A 14947-nucleotide genomic window follows, 5' to 3' on the forward strand; every position below is an offset into this window, starting at 1 on the left:
CTAGATCCCCTTTCTAGCATAGATTTTGTCACATTTGGACCATTTCCAAGGTCAATCTGAATATTGAGCCATTGAGGACGAAAAGGGCTTAAGATCTAAGCATTTATGAGCTTTAGAAGCTCTGAGGGGGCAGCTTTACCCAGCCATGGCTTCATTTCATGACCTAGACCTTCATTTTAGTTTGGATTAAGAGTTTTAGCTTCATATCACCTTGCATGCACGTAAGGTTAGCAACTTTACGTGCAATGCTGGCGTTAGAGGTCCAGATCTATGGGTTGAAGGTGTTGCAATGGACTGTAATTGACAGAATAGAGATGTCACAAGGTGGACTCGGCGAGTCAGTGCATGGACTCGGCGAGTCGGGTCGCAAACCCAAACCCTTCTGTTTTTTATTCGGATCAGTGAGTGGAGTTAGTAAAGGATTCAACCAGATTGGGTCCGTAATGGACATGAAGATCATAGTACTCGATGAGTTCGAAGAGGAACTCGGCGAGTCCAAGACAATCTTTTGAGTTAGGAAGATGAACTCGACGAGTTGTTCATACAACTCGGCGAGTCATGGCCTAGGTATTCATACGATGATGATGAACTCGACGAGTTCAGTGATGAACTCGGCGAGTCGGTTGAAGATAGTCCCGAAGTGTTAGATGAAGGAGAACTCGTCGAGTTCTCGCTAGACTCGACGAGTGGAGTCGGGGTTGTTTTGGGATTTGAGGAGCATGGACTCGGCGAGTTGGCAGAACAACTCGACTAGTCGAGTCAAATGGAAGGTTGACTTTGACCAGGACTTTGACCTTGAGAAGGGCTTTGACCTTGAGAAGGGCTTTGACCAGAGTTGACTTAGTTGACTTCTTGAGGACAGTTAGGCTAAGTGTTACTATTATTTGGTATTGGTAGCTCGGGGAGTTAGAGGAGCAGCAGTTCGGAGAGTTGTTGGATAGCAGCCAGAGGGTTATCAGCAGTTTCAGCAGTACGAGGTGAGTCTCCTCACTGTGTGCATGGGTCTACGACCACAATGCCGGCCCATTATGTTTATGCTTATGGTTATGTGTAGTAGGAAGACCCGTGGGTTAGCCCTAGGCACTTATTGTGATTTGTTCGGATTTAGATCCGTTACCGGGGTTAGCCCGATGCAGTTTATATGTTCCGGACTTCAGTCCGATGCCGGGTGGTACCCGAGGCAGTAGTGGATGTGTAGTTATACTTGTTGTCTTTGTGATACTTGTATGTGCCTGGTAGGGAGGTGAGTCGGGCGAGGTCATGTATCTCATCACTAGCCGAGTATGGACGGGGTTCCGTATCTCATTAGTATCAGAGCAAGGGCGAGGCCCGAGTTAGGAGGGAGGTGAGTGTGGGCGGGGGCCCGTATCTCACTATCAGCAGGAGCGTGGATGGGGTTCCATGGCTCACCAGTAGCAGGACAGGGGCGAGGCCCAAGATAGGCGAGGCCTTACATCAGTAATACAGTAGAGTATGTTTAGCTTTATGATATGTGTTATGTTATATGCTTGTATTTGTTAGTAGCGGGTGAGGCCCAGAGACAGGCGGGGCCTAAGAGAACAGATCTGTATACCGAGCGGGGCTCGATGCCAGGCGGGGCCTGATGCCGAGCGGGGCCCGATGCAGTGGGCGGGGCCCAAGTTAGTCCGGACTACGGTCCGATGTCGGGCAGGGCCCGATGCAGTGGGCGAGGCCCAGTATGTGGTATGTGGTAGGTTGGGGAACTCACTAAGCTTCGTGCTTACGGTTTTCAGTTTTGGTTTCAGGTACTTCCGGTAGCGGAGGGAAGAGCTCGGGGTGATCGCATAGCACACACACAGAGCAAAGAAGTTTAGCCTGGGATGTTTACTCTGATAAAATGAACAAGTGTTTTGAAAAGATACTCTGATTTATTATATAACCCTTTTTGTATGTTGAAATGAGTTGATACTATGATTTAGTAATGTTTTAAAAAGAAATTTTTGGTCAAGATTTTTGGGATGTTACAAGTGGGGAAGGGGTTATGAGTTTTTGACATGGTCTTTACAAACCCTAACATCATCATCGGGGCCATTTTCAGAGTAACGACATCCAAACGCAAGTAGCAGTCCATTCGTACCATCATCATGTATATGATTCTAGTTTTAATTTTCATTTTGATTCCATTTTCTCGAGGGTAGTATCGATGCCTTATTGTTTAGTCCACAAATTTACCATGGACTTTGTTCATGCCCATGGGTTGACAATTCTTGTGATACAGTTCCCTCCTAGCTCACATGTAGAGTTGGTTGATAACTACAAGAAATGATCCATCACCATTGCAACTTTTGGAGCTTCCCGTGATCTTATCAACAACTATCGCAACCATTGCAACCATCTTGGAAGCTTTTACGTGGTTCATTGTTTTGAACAGAAAGGAGAAGCAGGTGAACGACGCTCATGGAGCCAACAGTTATGGTTACAGCCATGGCCAGCCGACATAAGGCAGTGGAGGACGACGAAGCTTCATGACTTTGTTGTTGCTTCTAGTAATCATCATGGAGTGTGTGTGAGAGAGAGAGAGAGATGGGTGGGCCCGAAGTTTTATTATTCTTTTTTTTAACTAAAAAAATGTCAAATCATAGAGAGTGAAGCCACATCAACTTTAAATACCTACATAACTTATGTAACCTGGTATTGTAGTGATCAAAAACGCAAGTCTACATCAACTTTGTTCCCTTAAAGGGCAAAAAAAATAACTTTAAGGACTGAATGCATAAAATCACAAAATATAATAGGGTCATTGTCATTTTTCATATGTAATATTATGTATTACTATTCTATCTATTAAATTAAATATTGCAATTGGACTTTAAAAAGTAGTTTATTTCATCATCCAAGCATCAATTTTGACTTCTTCCGTCCATTACTTATCCTTATGCAATTACGGTGACAGCTACATATGACTTCTATGTTTTGACTTGGGCTTAAAATACGACTTGGTGATTGGTATACGTCATATATAACTTGATGTTTGGTAGATGTTATGGTCTTTCTCTAATTTTTATTGATTACAAAAATAATAAGATTTTAAAGCATAAGTTCAAGTATTTTCAAAATTTTAATAATAATTAGCGAAACTTACATATTAACAAAATTCACATCAGCACATGTTTTAAATATTTCAAAGTTATTAAAAAATGTATTTTTCAGTTTTGTTTGATAAATTAACTTCTAACCTAGCTTTTAGTTTATAAGCTAATTTTTAACTTATAATCTATCTCAAACTATATTATCAATAAAATTAACTTATAAACTAATTTATAAACTAAAAGTTATTTATAAACCAAGATAAACTATTTTAGTTTATCAATACAAAATTCTACTATAATAAATAAAGATCCATTTTGTCACATGTCAATCTCTCATGAGTTTGACACTTGTTGTTTTCTGATATTTTTTAAAATAAATAATATCCACATGACAATTTCTGGTTTTTTTTTTTAAATTTTAAAATTAAAAAGCCACATAATACTTGTATTTATATATGTAAAGTATTAAATGTAATAAATATGATAGTAAATTACAATTAATACGTTTTCTTCGTTCCTTATTTTGAAATTTTATTTTAAAAAATACATATTATTTACCCTTTGATATTTAATCTTTTTTTAATCAACTTCGTGTAATATACGAGTTTTACCCATAATTTTAGAATATTTACAGGTTTATATCTTGATTTGTAATGATGACGATTTCCATAAATAACATTTTTGGTCATAAGATTTTTGCAATTTTTGTTCATATTTGTGGCCCTTGTAACATGTTCTAAGTAAAAATGACTATTTTTTTTTGGTACTTCGAGTATAACCAAATTATCGTCCAAAAATATAGGAAATCTATCCGGAACAATCACCAAAACTATTACAAACATGTCAAATAAGGACCATACTTATAAAAGAAAACCTTTTGATACCAAAGTTATAAATTCTTGTTTGACAACAATATATATTTAACAAATTGAATGATAATTTTACGAGTGGCAAAAAAATTTATAATAATAAATTAGTATATTGTTGTCAAACAAGAATTTAATTAAAATTATGTGGAGCTGCTCATCTAAATTAAAGTAAGAGTAAATTATATTTTTAGTCCCTTAATATATCTGCTTTTTTCAAACTTGGTCCCAAAATGTTTTCATTTACAACTTTGGTCTCAAAAGGTTTTCTTTTATAGGTATGGTCCTTATTTGACATGTTTGTAATAGTTTTGGTGATTGTTCCAAATAGATTTCCTATATTTTTTGGACGATAATTTGGTTATACTCGAAGTACCAAAAAAAAATAGTCATTTTTACTTAGAACATGGAACAAAAAGTTATAAAGACCACAAATATGAACCAAAATTGCAAAAATAAAAAATAATCATGACCAAAAATGTGATTTACTCTAAAAAGAAATGATACAATAATGGAAATCGTCATTATTACAAATCAAGATATAAACCTGTAAATATTTTAACAAACTGTAAAATGCATTAGAACTAGAAGCTTTAAATTTACAGTAAAACCGAAAAATAACCACCTAAAAGTCGAAATTAAAGAAACCATCTGAAGTCAAGGTGATGGTGTGATTGGTGTCTTATCTTCCTTCTGCTGCAAATATCTTTTAAAAAAGAAAAAAAAAATTAAAAAAGTGTTAATCAAAATGCAACTAGCATCATATTAAATGTAGCTTACCCTTGACCTCTTGCCCATCGTGAAAGTTGAAAAAGTTGAACCGTTTCATTTGAGATATGGCATCCAAGTAGAAGATAGTTGCGAGGCCGAACGATCCACGCAAATCTCATACATAAAGCCGAATATACGCACATCACTACAATCCAAAAGTAATAACACAGTCTCAACAGCTGCAGTGTAAAAATTTCAATTCCAAGGATTGGACTCCAATCACCTAGTAGGTTACATCTCAAAATATTGGATGACTTAGGAGTTATCCGAAGAATAACTTTTTTTTTTTTTGCAGACAAAGTATGGGCAACTACGAACCTATCTTATGATATGGGTCAGTTTAGGGGTTGTTGGAAATGTTATAGAAAAAGTATGGGCAAGTAGGAACCTGAAGTCATGTTGCCAGATACCATCTCCGGAGGCTTCTCAAGGTCGGCCAATGCCTGCCATACAGCAAATGATTATTCAGTTTCAAGTTTTTATAGAAATTTCTAATAAAAGTAGTGGAAAATAATACCGCAGCAACGAATCCCCAATTGGCCATAGGACCCCAGAAATGAGTAGTTTTAGGTCCAACAGGACTGTTCCAGTATGTCCTGAAGAACGACATAAATGATCCTCTCTGCAAAGGTAAAATTTCAAAAAGAAATTTGTTGAGCATTCAAGATAACTGTATTTTCATAACTCTGTTCTCTTGAAAATTTAAAACTACCAGAAGTATGAATTTCGGGAATCAATTCGTCGCAGTTAAATTATAACAAGTCAAATCGCCAATCAGATAAAACAGACAAAGCTAAAGTAATAATTGTTTTTAATCGAGTCGCGATTCCCGAGATCATGCATGATGCATCTCTTTTAAGAACAAAAATTAGGAAGGAGACAAGTATGAATTTGAGTTGCTGACAGATTGAGTCACGGGGTAATTGCTTTACAGATCGATCATATCTAGAACTAGTTCAAATGAAAACTAAAATTTATAGTATCATGCAGCGAAGCGTTAAGAATTCATCTGAATGTTAAGTTTCGAAGATTTTTAATCGTGAAAAAAGTTCTTTCAAAACATGGATGAACAATTCCATGGCCAATTTGCAATTTATACAAAATCGAAATTATCAAACCTAATTTCTAATGAGAAACTACGATTGGATGTGTCGTAAAAGAAAAAGGGAGCTCAATAAACATTAATGGAGAATTGGAAATTCTAACCGTAAGAAAAAGGGCGAGAATGGTAGAAGAAATGGAGAGGACGGCTTTGGTAGGAAGAACCAGTGGGATATATATGTATACGATATTTCATAAAGTTTTAATTAATTTATAACTTTTTTTACCTATAATAATATATGGGATATCAGAAGAACGCCTTCTCACGTATAACTATTTTATAGGGATAAATTAAGACATCGTCCTAGTCTACTAGGACAATATATATGTATACGATATTTCATAAAATTTTAATTAATTTATAACTTTTTTTACCTATAATAATATATGGTTGTCCAAATCGCGATCCTGATCGTAGGATCGTACGATCCTACGATCCTAGATATGAAAAACGATCCGGATCGTAAAAAGATCGTATTTGGGGTAGGATCGTAAGATCGTAGGATCGAGATCCGATCCGATCCTACCTCCTTTGATTTTTTTTTTATATGAGTTTTTTTACCACTTTATGTCTTTTACCCTTACCAATTTAGCATTTGTCATTTTGTGTTGTGACTTATGACTAATATTTTGAAGTTTTTATAACTTTTGAACGAAAAATCAAATGTTTGAACTATTTTTCATGATTAAAAATTATAAATTAAAATTATATTTTATTTTGTAGGATCTTAGGATCCCGATCCCGATCTTACAAACCCAAAAACGATCCTACGTATGATCCCGATATTGACAACCTTGATACGAAGCACATATCATAATAGTTTTTTTTTAAACAGCTGTAAAAATGAAAAATACCAAAATAGCAAATACTTTTACTAACCACCAAAATCCAAGTCATCTATGGACTTTTTTTCCCTATTTATTATTATTATTATTTTGCAAAATGATGTCGAGTGTCTAACAAGAGGTAAGCTGGGGGACGGTCTCGTATCTCATGATAGTTTCGAGACCAACTATTAATTTATATATATATATATATATATATATATATATATATATATATATATATATATACCAGGTACGTTGTCAGGCCCGTGCTAAGCACGACCCACAAAGTCTAATTTAGGTATTTCCTGAAAGAAGTGTATAATTGAAAGTTATGCAATAAATTGGTAAGGTTTTAGAAGAACAATGTATTAATAGTAAAATGTTTATTAGGTTATGTTGAAAGTAAAGAACTAAGTACATTGATGAATCCTTGAAAGTGGAGTTTGAGAATGAAAAGAGAGTAGCAATACATAGGCAGTATGTGCTTCGGTTCTGAATCTCAAGTTTTCTCATATGGTGATGTGTAGATGATTGTCCATGGTAGTAATAGAAATAGATGACTCCCCTTTGAGACCCTAGCATCCATATTTTGATATTGAGCTTATTTGTGAGTTTCAAGTCTCACCATCAAGCATTTTCACACCTTCCTAGACCTTTGTGAGTTTCAAGTTCATTGCTTTATGAGTATATATAAGCTTAGATCTAGGTTTTTATGCTGAATCCTTCATATTCAAGATAATGTAGTGGTTGAAATCCATAAAGTTGTCAGCTTTATATATCTCCAATGCCCATTGAGTAATATAGATGCTAGATATGAAATATGGTTGAGTTTTATGTTACATGCATGAGATTTGTTGTCATTTACTCATTTTGTTCCCTAGATAGTGTTTGGGACATACATGTCCAAAAAGCCATGATTTTTACGATGTTCTGGGGTAAATAAGACTTTATGGAGGATTTGGTCGCTTGACCAAAAAGGGATTAAGAGCTTCATTCAACACTTCTGTCCAGAGCATCCTCACGTGGTGAGCTCTTGTATGTCATGAGTGAGGATGGTGTTCCTCGACTGTTTTGACTTATTGGTCACGACGTGACTAGTGGCTGTGGGAATTTCGAGTGTGGATTTGTTTTGACTTTGACCAGGGCTTGACCAAGTTTAACCTAACGGTATTTTGGGTATTTTGAGTTGTATTCGAGATTGGTCACTATCTGATGAATAGGTGACTGGTAGAGCTGATATTTAGAGCAGTGTCCTGTTCAACGATCTTTTCAGACTGAGATGTGAGTTTTCCTCACTATACTTGTGGGTCGAAGGCACCAAGATCGGCCTACTGGATTTGATATGGAAATATTGAATATTGTTATGCTGAATTTGTAGTAGATCTGTATGATTATCTGATGACTGCGGATACGCGTTAGATGTTGGGAATATTAGGGTTTGTAGTGGAGATCTGGATACCGACTTGGATCGTGATATCACTTTCCGAACTGATATTTCTACCATATGCCTGGGTTACAAGAAATTCAGCGTAGGATAATCCAAGTGGACACTTACGATTCTAGGCACAGAAATCGTAAGCCAATATGCTAGAGGATTCTGTGAAAGTGTGATGAAAAACGAGAGCTTAAGATCGTCACCCTCTTCTGAAAAGAAGAGTCGTTTATATAATAAACGATATTAGGGTTTCATTAAGTTGGGCCGTCATTAGTTGCTTTGGAAGCAAGTAATATTAATCCGGATTTAATGAGGATTTAGGGTTCCCAAAACTAACGAGTTTCGTTAGTTTTACCATAAACACCCTCAAGAAATTGAATTTAGCGGGACCTCAGCCAGGGGCTCTGCCCCTTGGACCCCGCTAGGGGCGCTGCCCCTAGACCCCGCCAAAGGGGCGTTGCCCCTTTGGAAACCCCGGACCCGGGGGCGCTGCCCCTGGACCCCCGACTAGTCGTCGAACCGACTTCTAATTCGATCTTATACATGCGTGCACTCCGCACAACCCCCTACATATAATAGAGTACAAATTATGAAGCCCCTTAGCTCACATGTTTGTTCCAGTTACTTAAAATGACATGTTGACACTAAAATCACCAACATTAGACTAGTAGAACTGTAGGACTACCTGTAATTACTGGCTATAAGATTAACTATCTGCTAAAAATGTTTGTTATCTGCTATATGTCGACATGGTATGTTTAGGGTTGAGACTATACTTATTTGTACTGTCAGTCAACAAACTAGGGCAATCCAACCGGGAGGTTGTGGGCCCGGGTAATCCAACTGGAAGGTTGTGGACCCAGTACATTATATGCAGGGCAATCCAACCTGGAGGTTGTGGGCCATGGTAAGACAACCGGGAGGTTATGGGTCATGGTAAGACAACTGGGAGGTTGTGGACCCAGCATGCAGAATTGTATATGTTATATGTTTGTGTGGTGGTACTTTGGGGGAACTTACTAAGCTTTGGCTTACGATTTCAGTTTTATGTTTCAGGTACTTCGGATGACTGGGGCAAGGCGAAGGCATGATCGTACAAAGCCTTCAATGACATGTTTTTGGGAGATTTTCAGATAAACGGATCTTGGGAATAATTGTATTTATCACTTGATTGATATGGTTTTGATTTGAAAACAATGGTTTCTTTTAAATTAAAAATGAAAAATTTTATCGTGTTTTTAGGATGTTACAGGTAAGATGAAAATTCTTATTAAATGTCTTAAATTCGTAGTCAAAGTGTATAATTTTGTAGTCAAATTTAAATCACAATTTGCTTGTGAAATGAAAATTCTTATTAAATGACTGAAATTCGTAGTCAAAATGTATATTTTCGTAATCAAAGTGACATACAATTCATTGATGAAATGACAATTCACTGGTGAAATGTAAATTCTTATTGAATGTGTGAAATTCGTAGTTAAAATGTACATTTTCATAGCCAAAATAACGTGATAATTTACAGATGAAATGAAAATTCTTTATTAAATGTCTAAAATTTGTAGTAAAAGTGTATATTTCTCTAGTCAATATGAAATGACAATTCTTATTAAATGACTGAAATTCATAGTTAATGTGTACATTTTCGTAGTCTAACTGACATGTCAATTAATTAATTTGTGCGTGTGTGTATACACAAAAATAAATAAATAAGTAAATACATGATCATACTGAAAACCGAGTTGACTCCTTGTTCGAATTGGTTCAACTAAGAGTCAGTCACCAAACTGATTTAACTAAAAAACCAATTTTTAAAACATTACATAAAGTTTGGACGAAAACTGATGTGAAAATCTGAAATTGCATCACATATTGCCACCAACCCAAAACCTTACACTAACGTTGCAAAACCCATAAAATATGTCTCATACTCAAATCCTGACACTAGTTAACCCTTATGGCCATGAAGGTTCGTCCCTAATGACTTCAGGACATGAGGTATAACGTCAGGGCATCATGAGGCTATGCCTCATGTTTACAATGGATGATTAGTCGGTACATAAAATCTAACCGAAGCCTTGGTTATAAAAGTTTCCTTTAAAAAAAAGATGTCCTACATTAAAAATCTCATGCAACTATCCTCATCCAACTCTTTCATAATCACTCATCATCCCACATAGAAACCCACTCTCCTGACTCCCATGCAACAAAACCATGTTTTCCATATTTAATTAAAACTAGCTTTTCTACAACTAAACCCTCTTCCTCGTCATCATAATCCCATTCCCATATAACAAGTTTTAAGCTCATGGTTATCCTTACTCCACGTCACCACCTTCCATTCCTCTTCATGCATGCATAAACCTTTCGCTTGCACCGGAAAGAACCTTCCTAAATTCACGCCATTATCTTAATTCCAAACCATCCACACACCCATAATCCCATATCTCCTCAAGTTACTATACCTGGCAATCTGGCATCGTAAACACATCCACCACCTTAATCACCAAGTTCGTAAACCCCAAGGAAACACTTATTCCCACTCGACATCTCCTAAACACTTTACAAAACCTATAATTCCATAGCCCACATCGCTTAAAATCAAAATCCAACGTCCCAAATAAACCTATAAATACCTTATAATTTCATCAGCTGAAATCATCTTTTCAATCTCTTACAAGCTTTTCAATGATGAAATCTCCCGATCATCTCTCGGTAATCATGTCTATAGGTTATTTTTTATAATTATTATTATTTGTAATATGACAATTATTTATTTATAATTGTTTGGAGTTATAATTTGTCATTTGTATCAAATAAATTAATTATTCATTTTGATTATAATACTGCAAGAGCTCCTAAAAAATCCATATTGATAAAAAAATCCTTCTCCTTAATACCATGATACCATTTTGTTGTGCTATTTTGTGTGTTTAATTGTGTTCATGAAAGATAATTTAAAGAAAACAATCAGAACTTGATGAACCAAAATATGGATTTCTAGTCTAGCTCTTGTGATGAACACGTATAAAGAGAACATATTTTGTGTATTTGTGACATATAATTAGAAGAAAACAACCAGAACTCGATGAACCAAAATATAGATTCCTAGTCTCTTGCAATGAACACGTACAAAGAGATAAACAAAAGAAGAAAAGTAAAACTATTATGCCTCTAAAGAAAGGTTCTAAATTATGTAAGACATGATGTGGCGGCAAGACCAAACCTCAAGCATTACAACCCATGGTGAAGTCATTACATTTTTAAGCGTGATCTATGGTGACAATTTTGTATATAGTTTATATTTGTATATATACATATATATGTTAGTGTATTGTGATGTGCATGGATCTGTACATGCCCCACCTAACATCACCACCATGGTGGGTTTAGGGATGTTGGAGTCGTACCTTGCAAACATGGCACTTGTCTAGAGCCTTTATCTGTCTGGTCAAAATTAACATCTTTGGCTAATTGGCAAATATGATCCCAACCCTATAATAGTATTATATTTATAGACTAACCTTAGACAATTGCAAGTCATTTTTAACCTACAATATTAATAAGTAGCGACAATGTAATTTTATGATGCAACACTAGTGTATTCTCTTGACTTCCAAAAGTTTGTCTTTTAGCTAGTGAACCTGATTCTATGTCATTCATTGTGTTTTTGAAGGGTCATTGTGCATATGTGTAACACAGGAAATTAGTAACAATGTTGATGAATTCCAAGAGACAGTCGTAGCCTAGGACAAAGAAGTGAGACAAGGATATAATAGAGTTTCTGGTGAAAGAATGTATTTGTAAACACCATCCTAAGGACATATTATTGGGAAGAATGTTGGTTGTTCTTGAACCTATTTGATATTTGTAGCATAATCTTCATATTGTATCAATTCTTGACTTGGGATAGATAGATATCATTGGGTCGTTACCGGATAAGATTAGGCTAAAATTAAATCTTTACATATTGGTACTTGTCTAGTTTGGTCCATTAAAAATTGATTAGAATCAGATACAATTGTAAACCATGCTTAAAAATCTTGATTTTAGAATTGATACAATATGAACATGCTACAAATCCCAAATTTGTTAAAAGTTAAAACAACCCCATCACTCTTCCCAAAAATCAAAATACCTTCAAGACTAATGTGTAACATACATCCCGACGCTTGATAGGCTATTACATCTCCATCTCTTCTCCTACTTATTGGCCTCGGCTGCCCTTGAAATTCCTCAAAGTTGTTAAAAAATTTCTATGTCCCACATATGCACAATGACAATTAAAAACACTATAAATCATAATAAAATCAAAATTCACCATAAACCAATTGGTGCAATTAATGACCCCACTTGAGGTGGGTCCCATCCCATCCAATATCTATAGTTAATATTTATCATTATCATTTCTTAGCACTATAAATACCAAGAGCCCACTTAAAAGATTTTGGGGTTAAAACTTGAAAGAATATATTTTGAAGAAAAGAATCCCATATATAGTCAAAATGGGTAGAGCATATAGAATTCTTTATGATATAAGAAGCCTAGATACAATTGAAAATCATGATTTAAGAATTGATACAATATGAACATGCTACAAGAATCCCAAATGGGTTCAAAAAAAAGCCAGAAGCACTCTTCCCAAAATACCCCCATGACACTAGTGTTTACACATACATTCGGGCACCGGATAGGCTATTACATCTATATCTCTCCTCCTACCCCTTGTCTCCGGTTGCCCCTTGAAATCCCTCCACATTGTTACAAATTTTCTATGCCCCACATATGCACGATGACCCTTAAAATCCACAATAAATCACCATATTAATTACCATATCATATCAAATTAAAACTTGTAAAAATCAAGAAAAGTAATTCATATACCTGCAATGCTCGGACCATATTACCATCAAAAGAAGGCAGAAAAACATCACTACTTAGTGACACAATATAATCGATTGCAGTCAAAATTAGGGTTTTGTTTCTATATGGATCAAGTTCACCATCTCGAGCCAACATCTCTTTTGTCACCACGTTTGGGAACTCAGCCTTCAATGGCAGAATGGCTTCATCATCCTCAAATGGCTCACCACTTGCGATGTACAATCGAGCAGTTTTTGGTGCTCCTAATTCTTTAAGCAGCCTGAATTCGTAACAAATTTTAAGCTTCTTTTTTTTGTTATAAAGATGGAATTAAAGAAAATGGTACCTTGCTACTTCTGACGCATTAAGAAACCCGGGTTCTTTGTTTATAATAGAATTGTACTCTTTTGTTCTTAACCAGAGATTTTTTTCTAGTATGAGAGGAATGGCTACATATGGGCCCTCGATCCACATTCTTCTTGCGATTCGGTTTCCAAGATCTCGAATCGGTTTTGCAAATTTCAATGCGTGAAATGCAACCTGAAATTAATACAAAAATGTAAATATGAATTTAACTGGAATGATTCCGAGATGTGAAAAAAAAAAAAGGAAAAAGAAATTGGAAATTGGATCATGTTTAAGACCTTGCATCGGAGTTTTTGAAGATCGAGTGGAAGATTCTTGGAAAGTTTTGAGTCTAGGCCTGTTAATACTAGAGACCCTTCTTCATTAAGCTGAAAAATGTGAAGGTTATGAAGGTTGTTAAAATGGTGGTTTTGGTTATAGAAAGTGAAATTGAACAGATAATTTGATGTTTCTTACCTTCTTTAAGAATTTTGCGCGAAGCCAAAAGGGGGGAACGTTGTGTGGAATTTGATTCTCTAATGATTGCCATGAAACCAGATGTGTAGTGGGAAGAGATGATACTACTCTAATGTCGGCTTTTAATGTCTTCTTGAAGTACTCTACATCGAAAATTTCTGAAAATTCTTCACTGCATAAGCAAAAATATGTAAATCAAAAACCAAGTATGAAGAGGGAAGAGATGACATATGGAGCAATTATGAACCCTAAATCGACAATTAGGAACACGAAGATACACAGATTTAACCTAATAAATTGAATTGAGCTACTGTTACCTCTCATCTCCCTGTAAAACGGGGAAAACCAGCGCAGCTTCGAGAATTCTGGCGATAACTACAGCATCCACAATCTGATTCCTGATCTGAAACAATCCTCCCGAAACCAAAACCACTAAGAACTTCATCTTCTCTTTCGCAATCTTACTAGACCTCCTCCGATAATTCAAACTAAACTCCAAACACGGCCGGTACCCTTCCCCATCCGGCTGCTGCCAGAACTCCGACGCAGTTCCTGTCACAGAACGAGGTGGTAACGGCACCATTGCAGTGGTGGTGAGACTTACAGGAACATCGTTGTTATCAGCAGCAGTTGGATCTTGAAACACGGAGGACAATGACGCCAGAAATAGTGGCGAGTATGAAGCCGACTGAGAGAATATAGACAACGATGGTGTATTCAGAAACGGATTCATTGCTACACAGCATAGAATCGTAGCCAACAAGAAAGTGAAGAAGAAGAATAATACTCGCATTGAAGGGGCGAAAGATAATTGGGGATTTCTCGGGTGATTCTTGGGTGAAAAGAGAGAGAGAAATTGAGGGAAGATATGGGGATTAAGGGTTACAATGGAGTTCTTGAGGGATTTGGTTTTCGCCATTAGAGCTGATTGAGAGAGAAAGAAGGAGAGCAGTGAGCATAACAGAATCATTTGGCATTTTATGGCGCATCTTTAACTGTTCATCAGAGAATCAGTTAACTTTGGCGGCAAATATACTAACGACCCGAAGAACGATCAGATTATTTGCTCCGACTGCAACAAAATTTACACAATTATCTAAAAGAAGCCCTTCAATTTCGTGAAATTTGTAATTCTAACCCTAACTTTTAGAAACAATGAAATACTCTATCCAAAAACCAATTGTCCTTACGTCCTGAATAATACAATTCTTTTT

The 14947-nt window shown here is 36.0% G+C and overlaps 2 protein-coding genes across 2 annotated transcripts; both read right to left on the reverse strand.

Moving 5' to 3' along the window:
* Positions 1-4400: 4400 nt before the first annotated feature.
* On the reverse strand, positions 4401-5978 carry LOC145107690 (mitochondrial pyruvate carrier 1-like). The gene is made up of 5 exons (XM_079044629.1): positions 5894-5978; positions 5205-5309; positions 5076-5130; positions 4697-4832; positions 4401-4622 (listed from the first exon to the last, which is right to left on the reverse strand). The coding sequence occupies exons 2-5, from the start codon at positions 5295-5297 to the stop codon at positions 4574-4576; spliced, it is 333 nt and encodes a 110-aa protein (XP_078900755.1). The 5' UTR covers positions 5298-5309; positions 5894-5978; the 3' UTR covers positions 4401-4573.
* Positions 5979-12609: 6631 nt separating this feature from the next.
* Positions 12610-14716, reverse strand: LOC145168597 (O-fucosyltransferase 37-like). Its single transcript, XM_079087372.1, has 6 exons — positions 14051-14716; positions 13734-13905; positions 13556-13645; positions 13258-13451; positions 12933-13191; positions 12610-12846 (listed from the first exon to the last, which is right to left on the reverse strand). Exons 1-6 carry the CDS (start codon positions 14701-14703, stop codon positions 12709-12711), a joined length of 1506 nt encoding a protein of 501 aa, XP_078943498.1. The 5' UTR covers positions 14704-14716; the 3' UTR covers positions 12610-12708.
* Positions 14717-14947: the final 231 nt, after the last annotated feature.

The sequence above is a fragment of the Lactuca virosa genome, chromosome 4 (genome assembly GCF_052849685.1).
Source record: "Lactuca virosa cultivar CGN04683 chromosome 4, Lactuca_virosa_CGN04683_v6, whole genome shotgun sequence".
Taxonomy (NCBI): Eukaryota; Viridiplantae; Streptophyta; class Magnoliopsida; order Asterales; family Asteraceae; genus Lactuca; species Lactuca virosa.